Source organism: Diceros bicornis, chromosome 28 (assembly GCF_020826845.1).
Source record: "Diceros bicornis minor isolate mBicDic1 chromosome 28, mDicBic1.mat.cur, whole genome shotgun sequence".
In the NCBI taxonomy this organism is placed as follows: domain Eukaryota; kingdom Metazoa; phylum Chordata; class Mammalia; order Perissodactyla; family Rhinocerotidae; genus Diceros; species Diceros bicornis.
In genome coordinates this window covers 39949430-39969184 of record NC_080767.1, presented here as the reverse complement: position 1 = coordinate 39969184, position 19755 = coordinate 39949430, and the positions used below count along the sequence as shown (strand labels likewise).

At 43.6% G+C, this 19755-nt stretch overlaps 1 protein-coding gene across 7 annotated transcripts in view; it reads left to right on the top strand.

Annotated features, from left to right (window-relative positions):
- Nucleotides 1-19231, top strand: part of TSC1 (TSC complex subunit 1) — a 57400-nt gene extending 38169 nt beyond the window's left edge. For 5 of the 7 annotated variants that reach the window (XM_058524371.1, XM_058524370.1, XM_058524372.1 and 2 more), the window contains 7 exons: nt 311-477; nt 1350-1532; nt 2398-2508; nt 3252-3374; nt 12749-12936; nt 13024-13185; nt 13617-19231. In XM_058524371.1, coding sequence (XP_058380354.1) covers nt 311-477; nt 1350-1532; nt 2398-2508; nt 3252-3374; nt 12749-12936; nt 13024-13185; nt 13617-14136 — 1454 coding nt within the window. In that variant the 3' untranslated portion in view covers nt 14137-19231. The remainder of the gene's footprint in view (nt 1-310; nt 478-1349; nt 1533-2397; nt 2509-3251; nt 3375-12748; nt 12937-13023; nt 13186-13616) is intronic. The other 2 variants (XM_058524373.1, XM_058524374.1) reach the window with 1 other exon arrangement.
- The last annotated feature ends 524 nt before the right edge of the window (nt 19232-19755 follow it).

The window sequence follows — 19755 nt, the reverse complement described above, 5'->3', positions numbered from 1 at the left end:
GTAAAGTTGTTACTTTATCTCTCTCTCTATATATATTCATTCCAGATTTGTGGGGAAAAATAAATAAAGCTCTCAAAGAGTCATCCCACATTGTACCCCTTTGTGGTCCTTAAAAAGGGAGATAGGTAGGGAATACTTTTCCTCCCTGTCCTGAGGAATGACTGTTGTTGGGAACCAAGTGGTCATTTGCAAAGTGAGTGGTGGTTTGTTTCTTAAAGAATTGTATTTCTTAAGCTAACAAAACCATGGGCAGGGGCTTGATTGAACGATATGTAAAAGGCATCTCTGCCACCCTCTGCTTTAAAATCAGGCTCTCCTCCCTCAGATGAGATCCGCACCCTCCGTAACCAGTTGCTTTTACTGCACAACCAGTTACTTTATGAGCGTTTTAAGCGGCAGCAGCATGCTGTCCGGAACAGGCGGCTCCTCCGCAAGGTGATTAGAGCGGCGGCTCTGGAGGAACATAATGCTGCCATGGTGAGTGTTATGGGCATGGGGAGAAGGTGGGTTTCATTTTTTGTTTAGTTGTGGGTCTGCGTGATAGTTTACAGAGAGCAGCAGCTGAGCTGAGGTCTAGCTCTGCTCACTGGTCTGGCTTGGGGCAGGTCATTTAGTCTCTGAGGTTAAGACGTGAGCAGCTAGATCTCTGAATTCCCCTGCAGCTCTTGGAAACTGTGGGGACGAGTGATTCTTTGTGTTTGTCTGCAATTGGCTATGATGATATCAGAGTCAGAAGATTATTTTGTTTCTCCAAATGTGAAACCAGCTCTCCTGAAGCTATTTTATGACAAAAAACTTGTGGCACAGTGGTGAAGCCAGTCAGACCTCGCTGGAGGTTGAGCCTTGGCTCTACCACTTATTACTTCAGGAAAGTCATTCAGCCTCTTGAAGCCTCTGTTACCCATTCTGTAAAATGGGAATAATAATAGCAGCACCTGCTTTTTATCTGTGATGGTTAAAAAACGCATGCCCGTAAGTGCTTGCCCGGTGCCTGGCGCATGGTCAGTGTTTAGTAGACATTCATCACTCCAGCGACCTTCATCGATCCCGTGTGTCAGGGATCTTATTCCAGTGCTGCTGGTTAGGACTTTTGAAGGTATTGGGAGCAAGTTGATCCCTGAGAAAAGTTCTTTAAGCGACTTATGATCCCTTTGCTAATGTGCAATTTGCTAACCCTTGACCTAAAGCCAAGTTAGACAGTAGTGAGCTGTCAGATTCTGGGCCTGTGGTTACAGTTTCTGGGCAGCGTATGACTGTTCAGATGAAACCTTTGCAGCATGGGTTAAACTTGAGCATCACTGCCCATGTTGGAAGGCAGCTAAAATGATGGCATCTTTGGTCTCTGCTAGAAAGACCAGTTGAAGTTACAAGAGAAAGACATCCAGATGTGGAAGGTTAGTCTGCAGAAAGAACAAGCCAGATACAGTCAGCTTCAGGAGCAGCGAGACACGGTGGTAACCCAGCTCCACAGCCAGATCAGACAGCTGCAGCATGACCGAGAAGAATTCTACAACCAGAGCCAGGAATTACAGGTACCAACTGCAGCACCAGGCAGAGTCAGCCAAGAGAGGGCGTGAAAGTGCCTTGTTTATCTTAGCTGAGATGAACCACTTCTCTCTCAGATCTGGCAGGTAGCTTTCACATCAGTACACTTTATTTAGGCCAGAGCTTCCCTAGCTCTCTTGGTTTGTAGCTCCCTTAGCATTTCAGTCATTTTTCCCCTGGTACTCTGTAGCCAAAAGAAACAACTAACAGTTCTGCTTATTAAGTAGATCTAAACAACTTAGTGACAGTTAGTAGCTGTTTGAAAATTGTACACATAAATTTTTTTAAATTTCGTTTTTAAGTGATCACAGTTACTTCACAGTGCTGTGTATGCACCTGTTGGGCACTGCACAGTCTCAGACCTTGGAATCAGACTGGACACTGATACCCTCATTGCCTATCTCACATTGGTTTTTGCGTAAACCACCACGTAAAGCCCAGCTTTGCAAAGATACATCATCATCCACAGGCATGTAGCCCATCCAGTACTGAAACTGAACTACCTCCAGTTAGTAGTTCACTTGATGACCGACAGATGTCACTGTTACCCTCAAAAATTTCAGATATCCCCCTGGCACCCCTGCGAATTTGCTGCGTAGCCCCAGGGCTCTTTGGTACACAGTTTGGGAACTGTGGATCTAAGGTCTTGTTTTCTTTTGTTAAACAAATCAGTAGCTCAGAAATCAACCATAACTTACTTTTTAAAACTAAGAAGTTAAATCCTGATGGCCCAAGAATAGTAGAGCGACTGAGGAACTAGGCTCTCCCAATTCTCTGTGGGCCGACAGCCAGGTGGGCTCGTGCCCTGGCCTGCCGGCGCTCTGTAACTTCATGGCACGTCTCTTTGGGTAGACAAAGCTGGAGGACTGCAGGAACATGATTGCAGAGCTGCGCCTGGAATTGAAGAAGGCCAACAGCAAGGTGTGTCACACTGAGCTGCTGCTCAGTCAGGTTTCTCAGAAGGTAAGAAATGGGCAAGCTGGGCTTGTGCTCACAGCACTGGCTGATATTCTTCCTTTAGAGAGGACACATATATTGCTTGTGTGTCTGTCAGGGTTCCCAACAGGGAGTGATGCTGCCCCCCCAGGGGACATTTGGCGATGTCCAGAGACATTTTTGGTGCTACTGACATCAAGTGGGCAGGGGCCGGGGTGCTGCTAAACATCCTACAGTACACAGGACAGTCTTCTCCACAGAGAACTATCCTGCGTGAGCCCTAGTCTGTATGTCCTGGGGAACTCTTCTTTGTTACTTTGTTTACGTAAATGTGAAAAGTTTGTTCAGGTTTTTGAGCGATGATACCTCCCTCTTTGGGGTTCACTGTATTCCCTATAAATCTCTTATTCAAGAAGAGGTGGGTTTTCCCTGGGGCTTTATCCTCCTGGACCTGAGGTCCCTGCTGTGGTGGTATATACACATCCATCTTCTCCAGGCAGCTTATGAATGGCCACTTTTTTGATGTCGCACATTTGTACTCCTTCCCCTTTGCTTGGCACAGTTTTGAAGTGCATTTCTGTCCATTTTCATTGCCCTTGGATGCCTTCGTCCCCACCAGGTTTTATGTTAGGGAATTTGAAACCATGGGAGTTATTTATTCTGCCCCAGCCCTGAAATACTGTGCTCCTAGCTGGTTCTCTGTTTAACGTCCATCTGCCAGTTTTGTGTTGTCAGATCTGTCACTTTGCTTGTGTATGTGTTTTGGTTAGCTCTCAAATAGTGAGTCGGTCCAACAGCAGATGGAGTTCTTGAACAGGCAGCTGCTGGTTCTTGGAGAGGTCAACGAGCTGTATTTGGAACAACTGCAGAACAAGCATTCAGACACCACGAAGGTATGCCGAGGCTGGGGAGCCAACCCTGGGTGGGAAGCCCTGAGGACGTGGCCGAGTGTCTGCAGCACATCACACAGAATGGCTTTATGAAGTGTTTCCTAAGAGCTGGTGCAGCAGTCCTAGCGTCCATTTCCACCTCTCTTTGGTCTAGCGACACAAGCACTTCTCAGCCATCACGTGAACTTGTTTCCTCTAGTTGGGTTGCTTTGAAATTAAATCAGGTATGAATGAAAACACCTAATGGTAATTGGTACAGAGTAGGTGTTGTAAGTATTTCTCTTCCCTTACTCATGGCTCTTTTAAAAAGAGAGAGAGAGACAAAGAAAAAGGATGGGGAGCCAATTCTGTGTAACGTACTCTTAGTACTGTGGGTATACACTGGTATGCATGTTTTTTCTTCCTTGTAATATTGAATCTAATTTCAGCAGAGGGTGGGTTAGTCCTGGCAACAGGGCCAGCATTGGGATGATCTTACATTAATTAGTGCCTCACCAATGGCGTTGAGGCAGAAGTTTCATGTCATTTTATAAATAGCCTCAGATAATATTAGTGAATGAGGTGGGTATGGAATTTTAATAGTAAATACTCAGATGCTTGCTGTCACTAACTTCTCCATCACACACGGGCTTTCTTTTTAGGATTTCTTGGGCTTGTGCTTTGTAAAGCATCGTTTTTGGCCAAATGTAGAGAGTAGTCTTAGAACGAAAGAGATGTAATTTTCATAACAGAGTTACTCCTTATTTCTCAGCTCCTCTCAGCTCTCAGATTCAGACTCCGTTTAGAAGGATGTTAAATGTGGAACTTTCTCGAGAAACCAGCTATCACTTATTTTGAAAGTATGGCTCTGGAAAAAGAAAGAGGGAAAAACAGACCTAAGGGACAAAAGAACCTCTGAAAAAGCTTACTTAAATGCATTCCTTACGAAGGATAGATAGATTGGCCTCTGTGGTGCTGTCTTTTGGTTGGGATACTTGTACTCTTGGGGCCTCGAGCAAGCCCGCTGACCTCTTTGGTCCCTGTTTCACAGTTATAAAATGCATGTGATGATACTGACTTGTAACAGTTAGGATGCTTTCAGTTGTAAGCAGCAACAAAAAAACAAACTAAACTGGCTTAACAATACAGAGTTTCATTATTTCACTTGACAAGTTGTCTTGAGTCAGGTGAGTTCCAGGTTGGTGAAGTCATCAATTTAGGGACAGCATCAAGGAGCCCGGTTCTTTCCAGTCTTCTGGGCTGCCTGACCTATTGTGTCAGCCTTGTCCTTGGACTTGCTGTGCTCATGGTTGCAAGGTGTGTGCCACAGTTATAGCCATCACAGGTAGATGCCGTGATGTCCTGTGGAAGAGGAGAGCATTGCTTCCTGCTAGTCTCTCTGCGCAAGGAAACCTTTCCCAGGAACCCTCCACCAGACTTTCCACCGTTGTTATTAGCCAGGATTGTGTCGTGTGCCCATCCATAGCCCAGTTGTTGCCTTGAACCTGTCAGGATCTGCCCCTGGACCTGGAGCTACTTCAGTCCTCTTGTTCAGTCACATGGGGTCGGAGGGCTGGGTATCTGAGAATCAGGGGGGTAATGGCTGGTAGGTGTTGGGTGTTGCACCTCATGCGGTGGTTGTGAGGGTTAGTGAAAGCGCATGGGCATTCCTAGTTCAATACTTTGTTTGATTCTCCATAAATAACGGCTGTCACTTATGACAGAGGTCTGATTTGTTCACCTAACCTGTGCTGAAGTTTGGAGTCATTAGGGACAGCTGTAATGACCTCATTACCTGGTGCCCAGTTCTGAGCTTGAATCTATATAGCATTCTATGCTGAGGAAGCGTTGGGTTCACTACTGATCTTTGAGGCAGAGGCACCTTCATGGAAGCTCATCTCCTTGCTCCTCATGGTTTATTATCTTCTTTAAAAAAACAAATGTGTAGTAAATTTCATGTGACGTATATTTATATATGTGTATTTTACCACAATAAAAACACAACACAAACGTTAACACATGCTTGTTAGAACAGTATACTTTCCACCTCTTTTCTTTTTTTTTCTTTTTATTTATTTTTATTTTTTATTTATTAATTTTTTTTTTTTTTTTTTTTTTTACATTTTTATTGATATTTTAATGGTTTCTAACATTGTGAGATTTTGGGTTGTACATTTTTGTTTGTCCTTCACCCCATATATGACTCCCTTCACCCCTTGTGCCCACCCCCCATCCCCACTTCCCGGGTAACCACAGTCCAGTTTTCTCTGTCCATGTGTTGGTTTATATTCCACATATGAGTGAGATCATACAGTGTTTGTCTTTCTCTTTCTGGCTTATTTCACTTAACATAATACGCTCCAGGCCCATCCATGTTGTTGCAAATGGGACGATTTTGTCTTTTTTTATGGCTGAGTAGTATTCCATTGTATATATATACCACATTTTCTTAATCCAATCGTCAGTCGAGGGACACTTAGGTTGCTTCCACTTCTTGGCTATGGTGAATAATGCTGCAATGAACATAGGGGTGCATAAGCCTCTTTGGATTGTTGATTTCAGGTGCGTTGGATAGATTCCCAGTAGTGGGATGGCTGGATCATAGGGCATCTCTATTTTTAATTCTTTGAGGAATCTCCATACCGTTTTCCATAGAGGCTGCACCAATTTGCATTCCCACCAGCTGTGTATGAGGGTTCCTGTTTCTCCACATCCTCTCCAACATTTGTTGTTTTTTGTCTTGGTGATTATAGCCATTCTAACGGGCGTGAGGTGGTATCTTAGTGTTGTTTTGATTTGCATTTCCCTGATGATTAGTGATGTTGAGCATCTTTTCATGTGCCTATTGGCCATCTGTATATCTTCCTTGGAGAAGTGTCTGTTCATTTCCTCTGCCCATTTTTTGATCGGGTTGTTTGTTTTTTTGTTGTTCAATTGTGTGAGTTCTTTATATATTATGGAGATCAACCCCTTGTCAGATGTATGTTTTGCAAATATTCTCTCCCAGCTGGTTGGTTGTTTGTTCATCTTGATTCTGATTTCATTTGTCTTATAAAAGCTCTTTAGTCTGATAAAGTCCCACTTGTTTATTTTTTCTTTAGTTTCCCTAGTCTGGGTAGGCATGTCATCCGAAAAGATTCCTTTAAAACCAATGTCAAATAGTGTGTTGCCTATATTTTCTTCTATGAGTTTTATAGTTTCAGGTCTCACCTTCAGGTCTTTGATCCATTTTGAGTTAATTTTTGTGTATGGCGATAGCACATGGTCCACTTTCATTCTTTTGCATGTGGATGTCCAGTTTTCCCAACACCATTTATTGAAGAGACTTTCCTTTCTCCATTGCATGTCCTTAGCACCTTTGTCGAAAATTAGCTGTCCGTATATGTGTGGTTTTATTTCTGGGCTTTCAATTCTGTTCCATTGATCTGTGTGTCTGTTTTTGTACCAGTACCATGCTGTTTTGATTACTATTGCTTTGTAGTATGTTTTGAAGTCAGGAATTGTGATGCCTCCTGCTTTGTTCTTTTTCTTTAGGATTTCTTTAGCTATTCGGGGTCTTTTGTTGCCCCATATAAATTTTAGTATTCTTTTTTCTATTTCTGTGAAGAATGTCATTGGGATTCTGATTGGGATTGCATTGAATCTGTAGATTGCTTTAGGTAAAATAGACATTTTAACTATGTTTATTCTTCCAATCCACGTGCATGGGATATCTTTCCATTTCTTTATGTCATCGTAGATTTCCCTCAATAATGTCTTGTAGTTCTCATTGTATAGGTCCTTCACCTCCTTGGTAAGATTTATTCCTAGGTATTTTATTCTTTTTGGTGCAATTGTAAATGGTATTATCTTTTTGAGCTCTCTTTCTGTTAGTTCATTATTAGCATATAGAAATGCAACTGATTTTTGTAGATTGATTTTGTACCCTGCAACTTTGCTGTAGTTGTTGATTGTTTCTAACAGTTTTCCAACAGATTCTTTAGGGTTTTCTATATATACAATCATGTCATCTGCAAATAGTGAGAGTTTCACTTCTTCGTTACCTATTTGGATTCCTTTTATTCCTTTTTCTTGCCTAATTGCTCTGGCCAAAACCTCCAGTACTATGTTGAACAGGAGTGGTGAGAGTGGGCAGCCCTGCCTCGTTCCTGTTCTCAGAGGAATGGCTTTCAGTCTTTCCCCGTTGAGTATGATGTTAGCTGTGGGTTTGTCATATATGGCCTTTATTATGTTGAGGTACTTTCCTTCTATTCCCAATTTATTGAGAGTTTTTATCATAAATGGATGTTGTATCTTGTCAAATGCCTTCTGTGCGTCTATTGAGATGATCATGTGGTTTTTATTCTTTGTTTTGTTGATGTGATGTATCACGTTGATTGATTTGCGGATGTTGAACCATCCCTGCGTCTCTGGTATAAATCCCACTTGATCATGGTGTATGATCTTTTTAATATATTGTTGTATTCGGTTTGCCAATATTTTGTTGAGGATTTTTGCATCAATGTTCATCAGCGATATTGGCCTGTAATTTTCTTTCTTTGTATTGTCTTTGTCTGGTTTCGGTATCAGGGTGATGTTGGTCTCGTAGAATGATTCAGGAAGTGTTCCATCTTCCTCTATTTTTTGGAATAGTTTGAGGAGGATGGGTATTAAATCTTCTTTGAATGTTTGGTAAAATTCACTGGAGAAGCCATCTGGTCCTGGACTTTTATTTTTTGGGAGGTTTTTGATTACTATTTCAATCTCTTTACTTGTGATTGGTCTATTCAGATTCTCCATTTCTTCTTGGTTCAATTTTGGGAGGTTGTATAAGTCTAAGAATTTATCCATTTCTTCTAGATTGTCCAATTTGTTGGCATATAATTTCTCATAGTATTCTCTTATAATCCTCTGTATTTCCATGGTATCCGTTGTAATTTCTCCTCTTTCATTTCTAATTTTATTTACTTGAGCCTTTTCTCTTTTTTTCTTAGTTAGCCTGGCTAAGGGTTTGTCTATTTTGTTTATCTTCTCGAAGAACCAACTCTTTGTTTCATTAATCCTTTCTACTGTTTTTTTGGTCTCAATATCATTTATTTCTGCTCTGATTTTTATTATTTCTCTCCTTCTGCTGGCTTTGGGCTTTGTTTGTTCTTCTTTTTCTAGTTCTGTTAGGTGTAATTTAAGGTTGCCTATTAGGGCTTTTTCTTGTTTGTTAAGGTGGGCTTGTATCGCTATGAGTTTCCCTCTCAGGACCGCTTTTGCTGCGTCCCATATGGTTTGATATGGCATGTTCTCATTTTCGTTTGTTTCCAGATAGTTTTTGATTTCTCCTTTAATTTCATCAATGATCCATTGGTTGTTCAGTAGCATGTTGTTTAATCTCCACATTTTTGTCACTTTCCCAGTTTTTTTTTCCTGGTTCATTTCCAGTTTCATAGCCTTATGGTCTGAAAAGATGCTTGTTATGATTTCAATCCTTTTAAATTTATTGAGGCTTGCTTTGTTTCCCAACATATGGTCTATCCTAGAGAATGTTCCATGCGCGCTTGAGAAGAATGTGTAGTCAGCTGTTTTTGGGTGGAGTGCTCTGTATATGTCTACTAGGTCCATCTCGTCCAGTTTTTGATTTAAGTCTAATATTTCTTTATTAACTTTTTGTCTGGATGATCTATCCATTGCTGTAAGTGGGGTGTTAAGATCCCCTACTATTATTGTGTTGTTGTTGATTTCTCCTTTTAGGTTTGTTAATAGTTGTTTTATGTACATTGGTGCTCCTATGTTGGGTGCATATATATTTATAAGTGATATGTCTTCTTGATGGAGTGTCCCTTTTATCATTATATATTTCCCTTCTTTGTCTTTCTTAACCTGTTTTATCTTGAAGTCTACTTTGTCTGATATGAGTATGGCAACACCTGCTTTCTTTTGTTTGCCATTAGCTTGGAATATTGTCTTCCATCCTTTCACTCTGAGCCTGTGCTTGTCTTTAGTGCTAAGATGTGTTTCCTGAAGGCAGCATATTGTTGGGTCTTGCTTTTTAATCCATCCTGCCACTCTGTATCTTTTGATTGGAGAGTTCAATCCATTTACATTTAGGGTAATTATTGAAATATGAGGGTTGAATGTTGCTGTTTTGTCACTTATTTTCTGGTTCTTTTGCATTTCCTTTGTTTCTTGTCCCATTTGTTTTGGACTGCCAATTCAGTTTGGTTGTTCTGTCTTATGATTCTTCTAGTTTTCTCTTTGTTTATCATATGTGGTTTTAATTTGATTATTTGTTTAGTGGTTACCTTGAGGTTTGGGCGAAAAATCTTCTGTATGAGATAGTCCATTATCTGATAGTCTCCTATTTCCTTATACTAAGTCAATTCAGTCACTTTCCTCTTCCCCTTCTAAGTTGCTCTTGTTATACCTTATTCTATCTTGTGTTGTGGCTGTGTGTTTACAGTGATGAGGTTAAATTTATTTTTGGTGAATTTCTTCCTTTGATCTTTGAGTTTAGTATTTAAGTGGTTGCTAACCTATTCCGGTAAAGATCTACTATTTCTCTGATTTTGTCTACCTACTTTTCTCCTTACTCCAAGCTTTGTGTTCCCTTTCTCTTCTTGTTTTCAGGCCTGAGGGCCTTCTTGAGTATTTCTTGTAGTGGCGGTCTCGTGGCCATGAACTCCCTTAGCTTTTGTTTATCTGGGAGAGTTACTATTTCTCCCTCATATTTGAAGGATATTTTTGCTGGATAGAGTATTCTTGGCTGAAAGTTTTTGTCTTTTAGTATTTTGAATATATCATTCCAGTCTCTTCTAGCCTGAAAAGTTTCTGTTGAGAAATCCGCTGAGAGCCTGATGGGAGTTCCTTTGTACGTTATTTTTTGTTTTTGTCTAGCTGCCCTTAATATTGTTTCTTTGTCGTTGACCCTGGCTAGCCTTACCACTAGGTGTCGTGGTGAAGGCCTTTGTCTGTTAATATATATAGGCGTCCTGTTGGCTTCGCTTACTGGTATTTCCTGCTCCTTCCCCAGATTTGGGAAATTTTCAGCTATTATTTCCTTGAATAGGCTCTCTGTTCCTCTTTCCCTCTCCTCTCCCTCAGGAATACCTATAATTCTTATGTTACATTTTCTAATAGAGTCCGATATTTCTCGGAGTCTTTCTTCATTTCTTTTTAGTCTTAGTTCTCTCTCTTCTTCCATCTGGAGTATATCTGTATTCCTATCCTCTAAAGTACTAATTCTTTCCTCCATATTGTCAGCTCTGTTCTTTAAAGATTCCAGATTCTCCTTTATCTCCTCCATTGTGTTCTTCATCTCCATCAGCCCTGATAGGTTTTTCTTTATGATTTCAATCTCTTTTGTGAAGAAACTCCTAATCTCATTTAATTGTTTGTCTGTGTTGTCTCGTATTTCGTTGAGTGTTTTTATGATAGCTATTTTGAAATCTCTGTCATTTAGTTTATGGATTTCTGTGTCTTCGGGGTTGATTTCTGGTTGCTTGTCATTTTGTTTCTGGTCTGGTGATTTCATATATTTTTGCATTGTGGTTCCTGTGTTGGTTTTGATTTTCCTCATCCTGGAAGTCTCTGGTTGCACTTTCCACCTGCCGCCACTGTGTGGTGGTGAAGGGCTGTGTAGTCTAAGCCCCCTGCGCTCTGCCCCAGTTTTTCTGCTGCGATCCGCAGTTTTGTTTTGTTTTGTTTTGTTTCTTTTCCCCACTGCGATCCACGGGTCCAGTCCAATTTATTCAGGTCTGCCTCGGACCGCTAGATCTGGTCGAGCTGCAGACTCCGGGTTGTGGGGAGGGGGGAGCTCTCTCTTTTGCCCTCTGGGTCCCTGACGTGGGAGGCTTCTCGTTTGCCCCTCTTTATCCGCTCTCTGGGTTGCTCAGATGTTGATGGTAGCCCTGTGGCTCCTCTGAGCCCTCTGTGCGGGAGTTTCCCACTGGCTGAGAGAGTCGGAAGAGCCACGGTTTCCCCACGGAGGGCCGCCCCTCCCCCCTCTCTGGGAGCCGCGCGGACCGGATCGCTGATCTGATGGGGAGGGAGCGGAGTTCTCCTTACCTCTCCCCACTTCCTCCGGGGGCCCAGCACGTTCCGCTCTCAGATGTGCGGCAGTGTGGATCCCTCCGCTCCAGCTTTTGACTGTCTGGGATTCCGTTGTTTGTCTGTGGCTGTTACTTTTGTTGTATTTTGTGGGGGAAGAATTCACGGGAAAGCTCACTCCGCCATGTGTGTGAGTAAGATCAGCCCTGAGCTAACATCCATGCTAATCCTTCTCTTTTTGCTTAGGAAGACCGGCTCTGAGCTAACATCTATTGCCAATCCTCCTCCTTTTTTTCCCCCCAAAACCCTAGTAGATAGTTGTATATCATAGTTGCACATCCTTCTAGTTTCTGTATGTGGGATGTGGCCTCAGCATGGCTGGAGAAGCGGTGCATCAGTGCGTGCCCGGGATCCAAACCTGGGCCGCCAGTAGCAGAGCGTGCACACTTAACCGCTAAGCCACGGCGCCGGCCCTCCACCTCTTTTCTGAGCACTGGTGTGTACTTGCTCTGGGTTTTAAGCTGTTTCAGTCTGTCAGCAGGCAGGCTGTTGTCAGGGCACCTGATCTGCATGTGCTGCTTTGCCTGAGCAAACCCACTCCATTCACGTTGCCTTCTCTAGCTGTACCTTAGCCGGTGTTAGGAGAGGGAGAAGTATGTGAAAGAAAACAAGTGACCCACAATACCACTGGATTGAAATTAGAACTGCATATTGGCTTATTTTCATGTGGTGTTTTGTGAATGTATATGTTTACATAGTTAATCATACTATTCACATTTTTTTTTTAAAGATTTTATTTATTTTTATTTTTTTCCCCCCAAAGCCCCAGTAGATAGTTGTATGTCATAGCTGCACATCCTTCTAGTTGCTGTATGTGGGATGCGGCCTCAGCATGGCTGGAGAAGCGGTGTGTCGGTGCACGCCCGGGATCCGAACCTGGGCCGCCAGCAGCGGAGCGCACGCACTTAACCGCTAAGCCACAGGGCCGGCCCTTCACATGGTTTTATAGTCTGGTTTTTGATCTTTTTACTGATACATACAATTTTTTAAAACTTATAAGATGTACTTTCATTTACTTAACTATTTCCTTTGACATTAGATGTAACAGTGTTTCTAGTTTTTTGCTCTTGTAAATATGCTATGATGATTATTTTTGTGCCAAAACGTGTATTCTGTTTCAGATGATTTCCTTAGGGATAGATTTCAAGGAAGGGTTACCAGGTTAATACTTAATGCCAGATTCCTTTCCAGAAAGTTGTACTAGTTTATATTTCCATTAGCAATATACTAAAGTACCTTCTCATTGCTTATTACCTTGACTTTTCAAAATGGATATGGCATGTTCATTTTCTAAAAGTACTAACTCCAATCCCTTTTTTTAGGAAGTGGAAATGATGAAAGCTGCATATCGGAAAGAACTAGAAAAAAACAGAAGCCACGTTCTCCAGCAGAATCAGAGGCTTGATACCTCCCAAAAACGGATTTTGGAACTGGAATCTCATTTGGCCAAGAAAGACCATCTTCTTTTGGAACAGAAGAAATATTTAGAGGATGTCAAACTGCAGGCAAGGTAACTTCCTTTGGGGAAGGTTTTTGCACTGATGTGTTCTTTGTTACGTGAAACTTCCTATATTCTGGGTTGGTCTGTGTCTTTCAGAGGACAGCTGCAGGCCGCAGAGAGCAGGTATGAGGCTCAGAAAAGGATTACCCAAGCGTTTGAATTGGAGATCTTAGATTTATATGGCAGGTTGGAGAAAGATGGCCTCCTGAAAAAACTTGAAGAAGAAAAAACAGAAGCAGCTGAAGCGGCAGGAGAAAGGTAGGAACAAAGAGTTGGCATCCCTGGCCTGTCATTAAGCTCCCACTAGCAGAGCAAGGATGGCATTGTGTGGTGCTAGAAGCAGTTCCAGCCTGATTAGACAGGGCCACAGCACTCAGCTCTCTCTGTTCCAGTGCAACACCTGACTTCTGTTTCTCAGAATGCCCAGTGATCTTCCCGTGTTCCCCTTCCTGGGCCCTGAATCACTTGATATGGTCACAGGAAGTGTTCATGTTGAAGACTGCATCTAACATCCCTAGTTTGGATGTACATTTCTCTTGATGAGATCTCATGCTTGAGTCCTCTGTTGTAAGACACAGCGGCTAGCAGAGTTCAGTGTCAGTGTGAGCGAGTGTTAGCGTAATTCCATGCCTCCCAAACACGGATGCTACCATCACCAACTCCTTTTCCCCTCCCTGGATTTCTTACAGGCTTGACTGTTGTAGTGACGGCTGCTCGGATTCTGTAATAGGGCACAATGAAGAGGCATCTGGCCACAACGGTGAGACCAAGTCCCCCAGACCTGGCAGCACCCGGGGCAGTAGTGGAAGTAGAGGTGGCGGCGGCAGCAGCAGCAGCAGTGAGCTTTCTACCCCGGAGAAACCCCCAAACCAGAGAGCAGGCCTCTTCAGTAGTCGGTGGGAAACTACTGTGGGCGAGCCCTCTTCCAGCATCCCTACGACTGTTGGCTCACTTCCCAGTTCAAAAAGCTTCCTGGGCATGAAGGCTCGAGAGCTATTTCGTAATAAGAGTGAAAGCCAGTGTGATGAGGACGGCTTTACCATCAGTAGCCTTTCTGAGACCCTAAAGACAGAACTGGGCAAAGACTCAGGTGTGGAAGCCAAGACTCCCCTGAACCTAGATGGCCCATACCCATCTCCCCCAAACCCAGACAGTGTGGGACAGCTCCGTATCATGGACTACAATGAGACTCATCATGAACACAGCTAAGGATGATGGTCAATCAGTGTTAACTTGCATTTGTTGGTATAGAAGAGGAGGTGTGAATGCACGTTTCAAACCTTTCCTATTTCCAGGGTCTGAGTGGCTAGCTCACGCAGTGGAAATGGGATGGAGGTCTTTTTGACAGTTGACTGAATGCGGAACGGTTTTTGGATCTGGCATTGAAATGCCTCTTAACCTTCCTCACAACCCACCCCCAAACCTCTCTCTCATTTACCTAGCAGTGTGTACTAATCCGAGGGCCAGTTTGCGTTCCTCAGTAGCTTTATTTTCTTCCTTTTTCTCCCAAAATGGTTGCGTCCTTTGAACCTGTGCAATATGAGGCCAAATTGAATCTTTGAGTCTAACACACCACTCTCCTTTCCTGAAACTGAGGTAACGGGGTTGGCTCTCCGTTAGCCCAGGTAATTGGTGGCGTTGCAGGTAAGTCTGATTCTGTCCCTTTCCAGGAGGATGTAGCATGCAGAGTGACCATCTTCACATGAAAGCTTTTACATTAGACAGTTTCACTGCTTTTGGTTCTGAAGTTCAGTATCTAAAGCAGCGGATCTGGAAAAACAATGGTTTCTTCACCCTTACATTCTTTTGGCAGTTCTGATAAGCTTCCTAGAAAATTCTGTGTGAACAAACGTCTGTTGTTTGAAAAGTCTGGAGCTGGCACTGTGGCGACCATACTCCCCTTTGGGAATGCTCCGTCCCCTTTCCCCACTACCTCTTATTTATTTGGGGTTTGCTCGAAAGCTGGTACTGTTCTGACCAGAGGCTGGTGTGTGGGTGTTAAGACCTGCTCTTGGCAGGAAGGAAGGATGGTGACTGGAGCAGTTACCTGAGATGCACTTGTAGGTGAGGAAGTGAGGAGCTGCCCCTCCAGGCTGGGTTGTGCTAGCTGAGCCTTGTGGTTAGACTCCATCTGTCTGCCTCCGTTTGTGTTCCCTTGCACCTCTTGTGTATGTCAACTTCTTTGTGATGCTGCAGCAGAAAGGCTCTGAAGGTCCAAAGAGTCTCCTCAAAGTTTATATGACCAATGTTTCTCAGGCTGTTAAAGTTGCCTCACTATAGTAGGTTCTAGGCCACCAAAAAGGTAACAGCTTTTTCGCACCAATTCTAACTTTCAGGGACTGACTCTCCAGGGAGCTTGAAGCTGCTACCCTCCCACACATTAGGAATGGTAGAGCATTTTAGAGTAGAGTCTTGGAGAGTGTTGACAAATGCTGGCTGCCATGGACCCAGTGGGCTGCCCACACACACTCATGAGAGGTGATACCAGTCAGACCACTGGCAGTGGCAGAGAGTCTGAACTCAGCAAATGCTCCTGAAATAAATGCTAAAAGCCTAAGAATTATTGCCTAGTGTTCCAGCTGAGGCAAGGAGAGACTGGTAGGAAAGAGCCAATGAACTTGGTTTTTCTCTTTCTGTTCTTTTAGTTAAAAGTATAGAAGGGTTCAGCCATGAAGAGGGACAGACAAACTGTAATGGTACGAAATCTTACTGCATATGGAAGCTTCCAGCACGTGAGGGTAAAGGTCTCTTTTTTTAACTATGGCAATAAATATTCTAGTATCCCTAACAAAGGGAGCTAGGTAATGAGAGACTCCATGTCACCATGGCTATACTGGCAGAAGATCTCCTTGGGACAAGATTTTCAGGTGTGACTGACTGATTCCCAGCTTGAGAGAGGGTGTGGACCCAACTGCGCTCAGCCCAGCACGGTGCTGGCAATTGCTGCTGGATGTCCAGTGTGGAGTGTTAATAACACCACACATTTAATTCAGCTTTGTCCAAAGGAAAGCTTAAAATCAAACACATTCTAGTTTCCTGGTTCAGTTTTAGAAAAGGAAAACATGAACAAATTCAGAAAGGAAAAAAAATGTTTCAGGCTAACAAGTGAAACCAGTTCTAAATGCTTGCCCCCTCCCTGAGCCCAGGAGATCTGTGCCACAGAACAAAGATACCAGGGGCTTTAGTCAAAGCCTTTCCCCTGACCAGCTGGCAAAGGCCAGGAGGCCAATGTAAAGAAAAGAAAAAAAAATTTCTTTAAAAAATGGGCAGATTGTAAAAATATAGGAAAGGAGGAGGCAGTGTGGTGAAGTGGACTGAGGCCTGGGCTGGAGGCTCTGTGGGCAGGTAGGGACCACCATTCCTCCAGCCTGGGTGTCCATTTGCTCAGCCTTACAACCACAGCTGACCCAGAAGAGCTGCACTCAACTTCCTTTGGCTTCTAGGAGGCCATGGGTTTTATTCAGCCATGGCTGGGGAATTGGAGCCTGGAGTCCTGTTGATATTACCCAACCTAAAAATTTAGGCTTTTATGTTGCAAAGGACTCGAGTCAATAGTAAGGTTTGGTTTGGTTTTGAAAATGATAAACCTGCCAAGAGTCATTGGGTGACTTGATCATCATGCAGTAAGTACTTTTAGGGATGGAAAGGTGACAGTAGAGGAACTCCTGAGAGAGAATTCAGGCCTGGGAACAGGCAGGGCAAAGGTATTAGAGCAGTTAGCATTACAGGCAGGTCCTATCTTGAGACTGATTAAGCAGCATGGTATTCATAAATGTAAGGATTGGATAGCCTCCATCCAAAGTCACTCTGAGCAAGCTTACCTGTCTCAGAGCTGTTTGGCCAATATCTGTAACTTACTCTGATCCCCACCTGACACTAACTAGGGTCAGCACAGACCCTGAGAAGATTGTAGTCTGCTTCTTGGGCAGCATGAAATTTGTTTTAAAAGGAGCACTACAATATTATTTGGCAGGTTGAGGTGGGGAGCAGCTGAAAGGGGAGGGGAAGAGGAAGATGGCATCATGGTCTCCGTAGAGAAAATGAGTTCCCGAATCTACTGCAGGTGAAGCAGCACATGGATCTCTAGCAGACAGAACTTTGATGGATTTTAGAAAAGCTTTTGACAAGGCTCTGCCATAAAGTCTATATAAATTGTTACTGTGGGATTGGAAGAGATATCTGGTTATGAATAAGAAAACTGACTGAAATCCAAAGGTAGGACATAAAGGCCATTTCTTGGGTCAAGAGGTTTTAAAAGGTCTCCTCGGAGATGAGTGCTAGGACCAGCCTTGTAGGATGGGTGAGGAGACGTGACCTCCCAAGGTATGTCAGCAGAGATGTTCAGGAGAGAAAACTGCCTACCCTTTGGGAATAAGCTGCTGAGGGTTCTTATTAGGCTCTATAAGTGGAGAGAGAAATGATAAATAAGCTACTTTGTGAGCCAGAACATGTGTACTGTGTTTAGGGGCAAATAGTCTGAACTCTTCTTAAAAAGTAAACTGTTACAATCCAGGAAGAGGTCCTGGATGCCGCTGGCAGTTGGAAGAATTAGCCCATCATGCCACCGTGGCCAAAGAGGCCAGCACCTCACTGGGCAAAATCAGGACAACAGGAAACAGACTCCAACTCTGGGCTGTGCTCGTTTGCAGCTCGTGTGGTTGCTGGTGTTTCTGTTGAGAGAGATGAAACTCGAGCAGTTGTGCAGAAGAGGATGAATGGAATGGTCGTGGCAGTGAGTGGATTTGTGTGAGCTGGACCACAGAGGTTCAGACTCACAGTTAAGAATAAAAAATTGGGTGTTTCTGTGTAGAGAACATCACAGATGTGCTGTGACTAGCCAATGTGAATTTTACCAAATACTAGAACATACCACTTGAAGCCGGAAAGAAATAACTGAAGAACAAATGAAAGAAAGTACTACATGAAGATACACAGTTTTTCTAACTGAAAGCACTAAAAGGTGGTAGAAAGTTTGAACAGGTTTAAGGAGGGTTTGAGTGGAGTGAAGGCTCAGTCCAGACTTGCTATGGAGGTGGAGTGCCACGCAGCTTTTGCGGATGATCTCAGAGAGGCCAGCCCTCTCTGCAGAGTGGTCTTGGGAAAAGCCCGATCCCACCCAGGAATGTCCGTCTCAAGTGGGGAAGAAAGCTGTCTTTTGTGAAATGACCCAGTTCAGCACACCTTACTCTGCTACATTTTCACTCTGGGAGGTACATGCTTTACAACTGACCAGCAATGAGTATGGGAAAATGTATCCAGTCTGAAGATGTTCGTGTATCTGTTTACATCCAGAGTTCTGTGACATGTGCCCTTGCCCTCCCTCTCCCCCAGACTGCTGCAAAGGAATTGATTGCACTTGATTAAGCTTTTCTCTGTAGGTGAAAGAACAAGTTTAGGTCGGGGCCTGGCCCCTCTGCTGCTGCTGTGACCCTTGTCCCCACGTGGCTCGTTTCCCCACCCATGACTCTGGTGTGCCCAGGGAGAGCGGTGTTTCCGTCTTGTCCACACTGTCCTGCAGTCTGTATATGCTCACCTGAGAGGCGAGTGGCTGTAACTACAAGGGAAACCTGCCTGGGATAGTTGAGCACCTGCGCCCACGACTGCTTTTGGCCTTGAAATGAGTTACTGAAGGCAGAGGAGCTTTCTCCCCCTCTTCCCTTCCCTTCCCAATGCCACCAAGTTGTCCATCCTCTGGGATAAGTAGGTTAGTTGAACCATGGGACTAGATCTTTTAGAGGAGACCCCTGCCAGTTTGAGACCCCCCCAGACCAACCCTCCTCCCTTTGCCCACCTCGATACAGTGTTTGGACAGGAGGGTACGTGCTGCTCTGTGCAGCAGACACTTGGCTAATCAGAGAGGCAGCCAGGCATTTTGCACTAGGAAGAATCAGTGATCACTTTTCAGAAGACTTCTGTGGACCATAAATATATTACGGAGGAACAGATTTTGCTAAGACATAATCTAGTTTTATAATCAATCATGGATCAACCATATGTGGCTAACTTGCAGTTTAAAGGGGTCCCATCAGTGAAAAACAGATTTTTTTTTAACTGACTGCTTTTAGTTAAATTTAAGCAAGTCATCTCTTGTCAAAAGGTTTCAGCCTTCCCGCCTCAACTTAAAAGCATGTCAAACAATCCACATCAGATGCCATAAACATGAACTGCAAGAGAAAATGGTACAATCTTAGTGAATGGGAATTGGAAACAAAAGGGTTTGCTGTCCTTCTTAGAATGTCCTAAAATGTCAAGGCAGTTGCTTGTGTTTAACTGTGAACAAATAAAAATTTATTGTTTTGCACTACTCTGCTGTGTTGACATGAAGTGACTCATGTCGGCCTCTGAGGACCTTACAGGCAAAGCAGGGACCAGTCCAAAGATGCAAGAACCTCAGGGTCCGGATTGGTTGGTTACCTCAGGTGACTGGAGGAGGGTGTGACAAGTGGAGTCTGGCTTTAGTCTCTGACCCTTTTTGTTCTGGCAGATCACTTGGTAGACAGCCACAAATCCCACCCTTATCTGCCTCAAATTCATGCCCTTCCCCTGAATAGTGGCGTGGTGGTGTGGGAAGGGCTGACTTGAGTCATCTCTGCCAGAAAACTCTCAAAACCAGGCTGCCGTCCAGCCTTGCTTTCAGTGTGTGCTTGCATTCCTAGGGGTTGTCCAGCACGTTGGGTTTAATATAGCCCTTTTGGTAGAACCTAAGTGACGTTGACATTGTCAAGAGCTTACTGAGCTTGAGCCTTGCCGCTTGTATTTTGTGAGTGTGCCGAGGAAAATGTGCAGCTAGCATCCACCGCCTTCCACATGCCCTCAGCTATTTGGAAG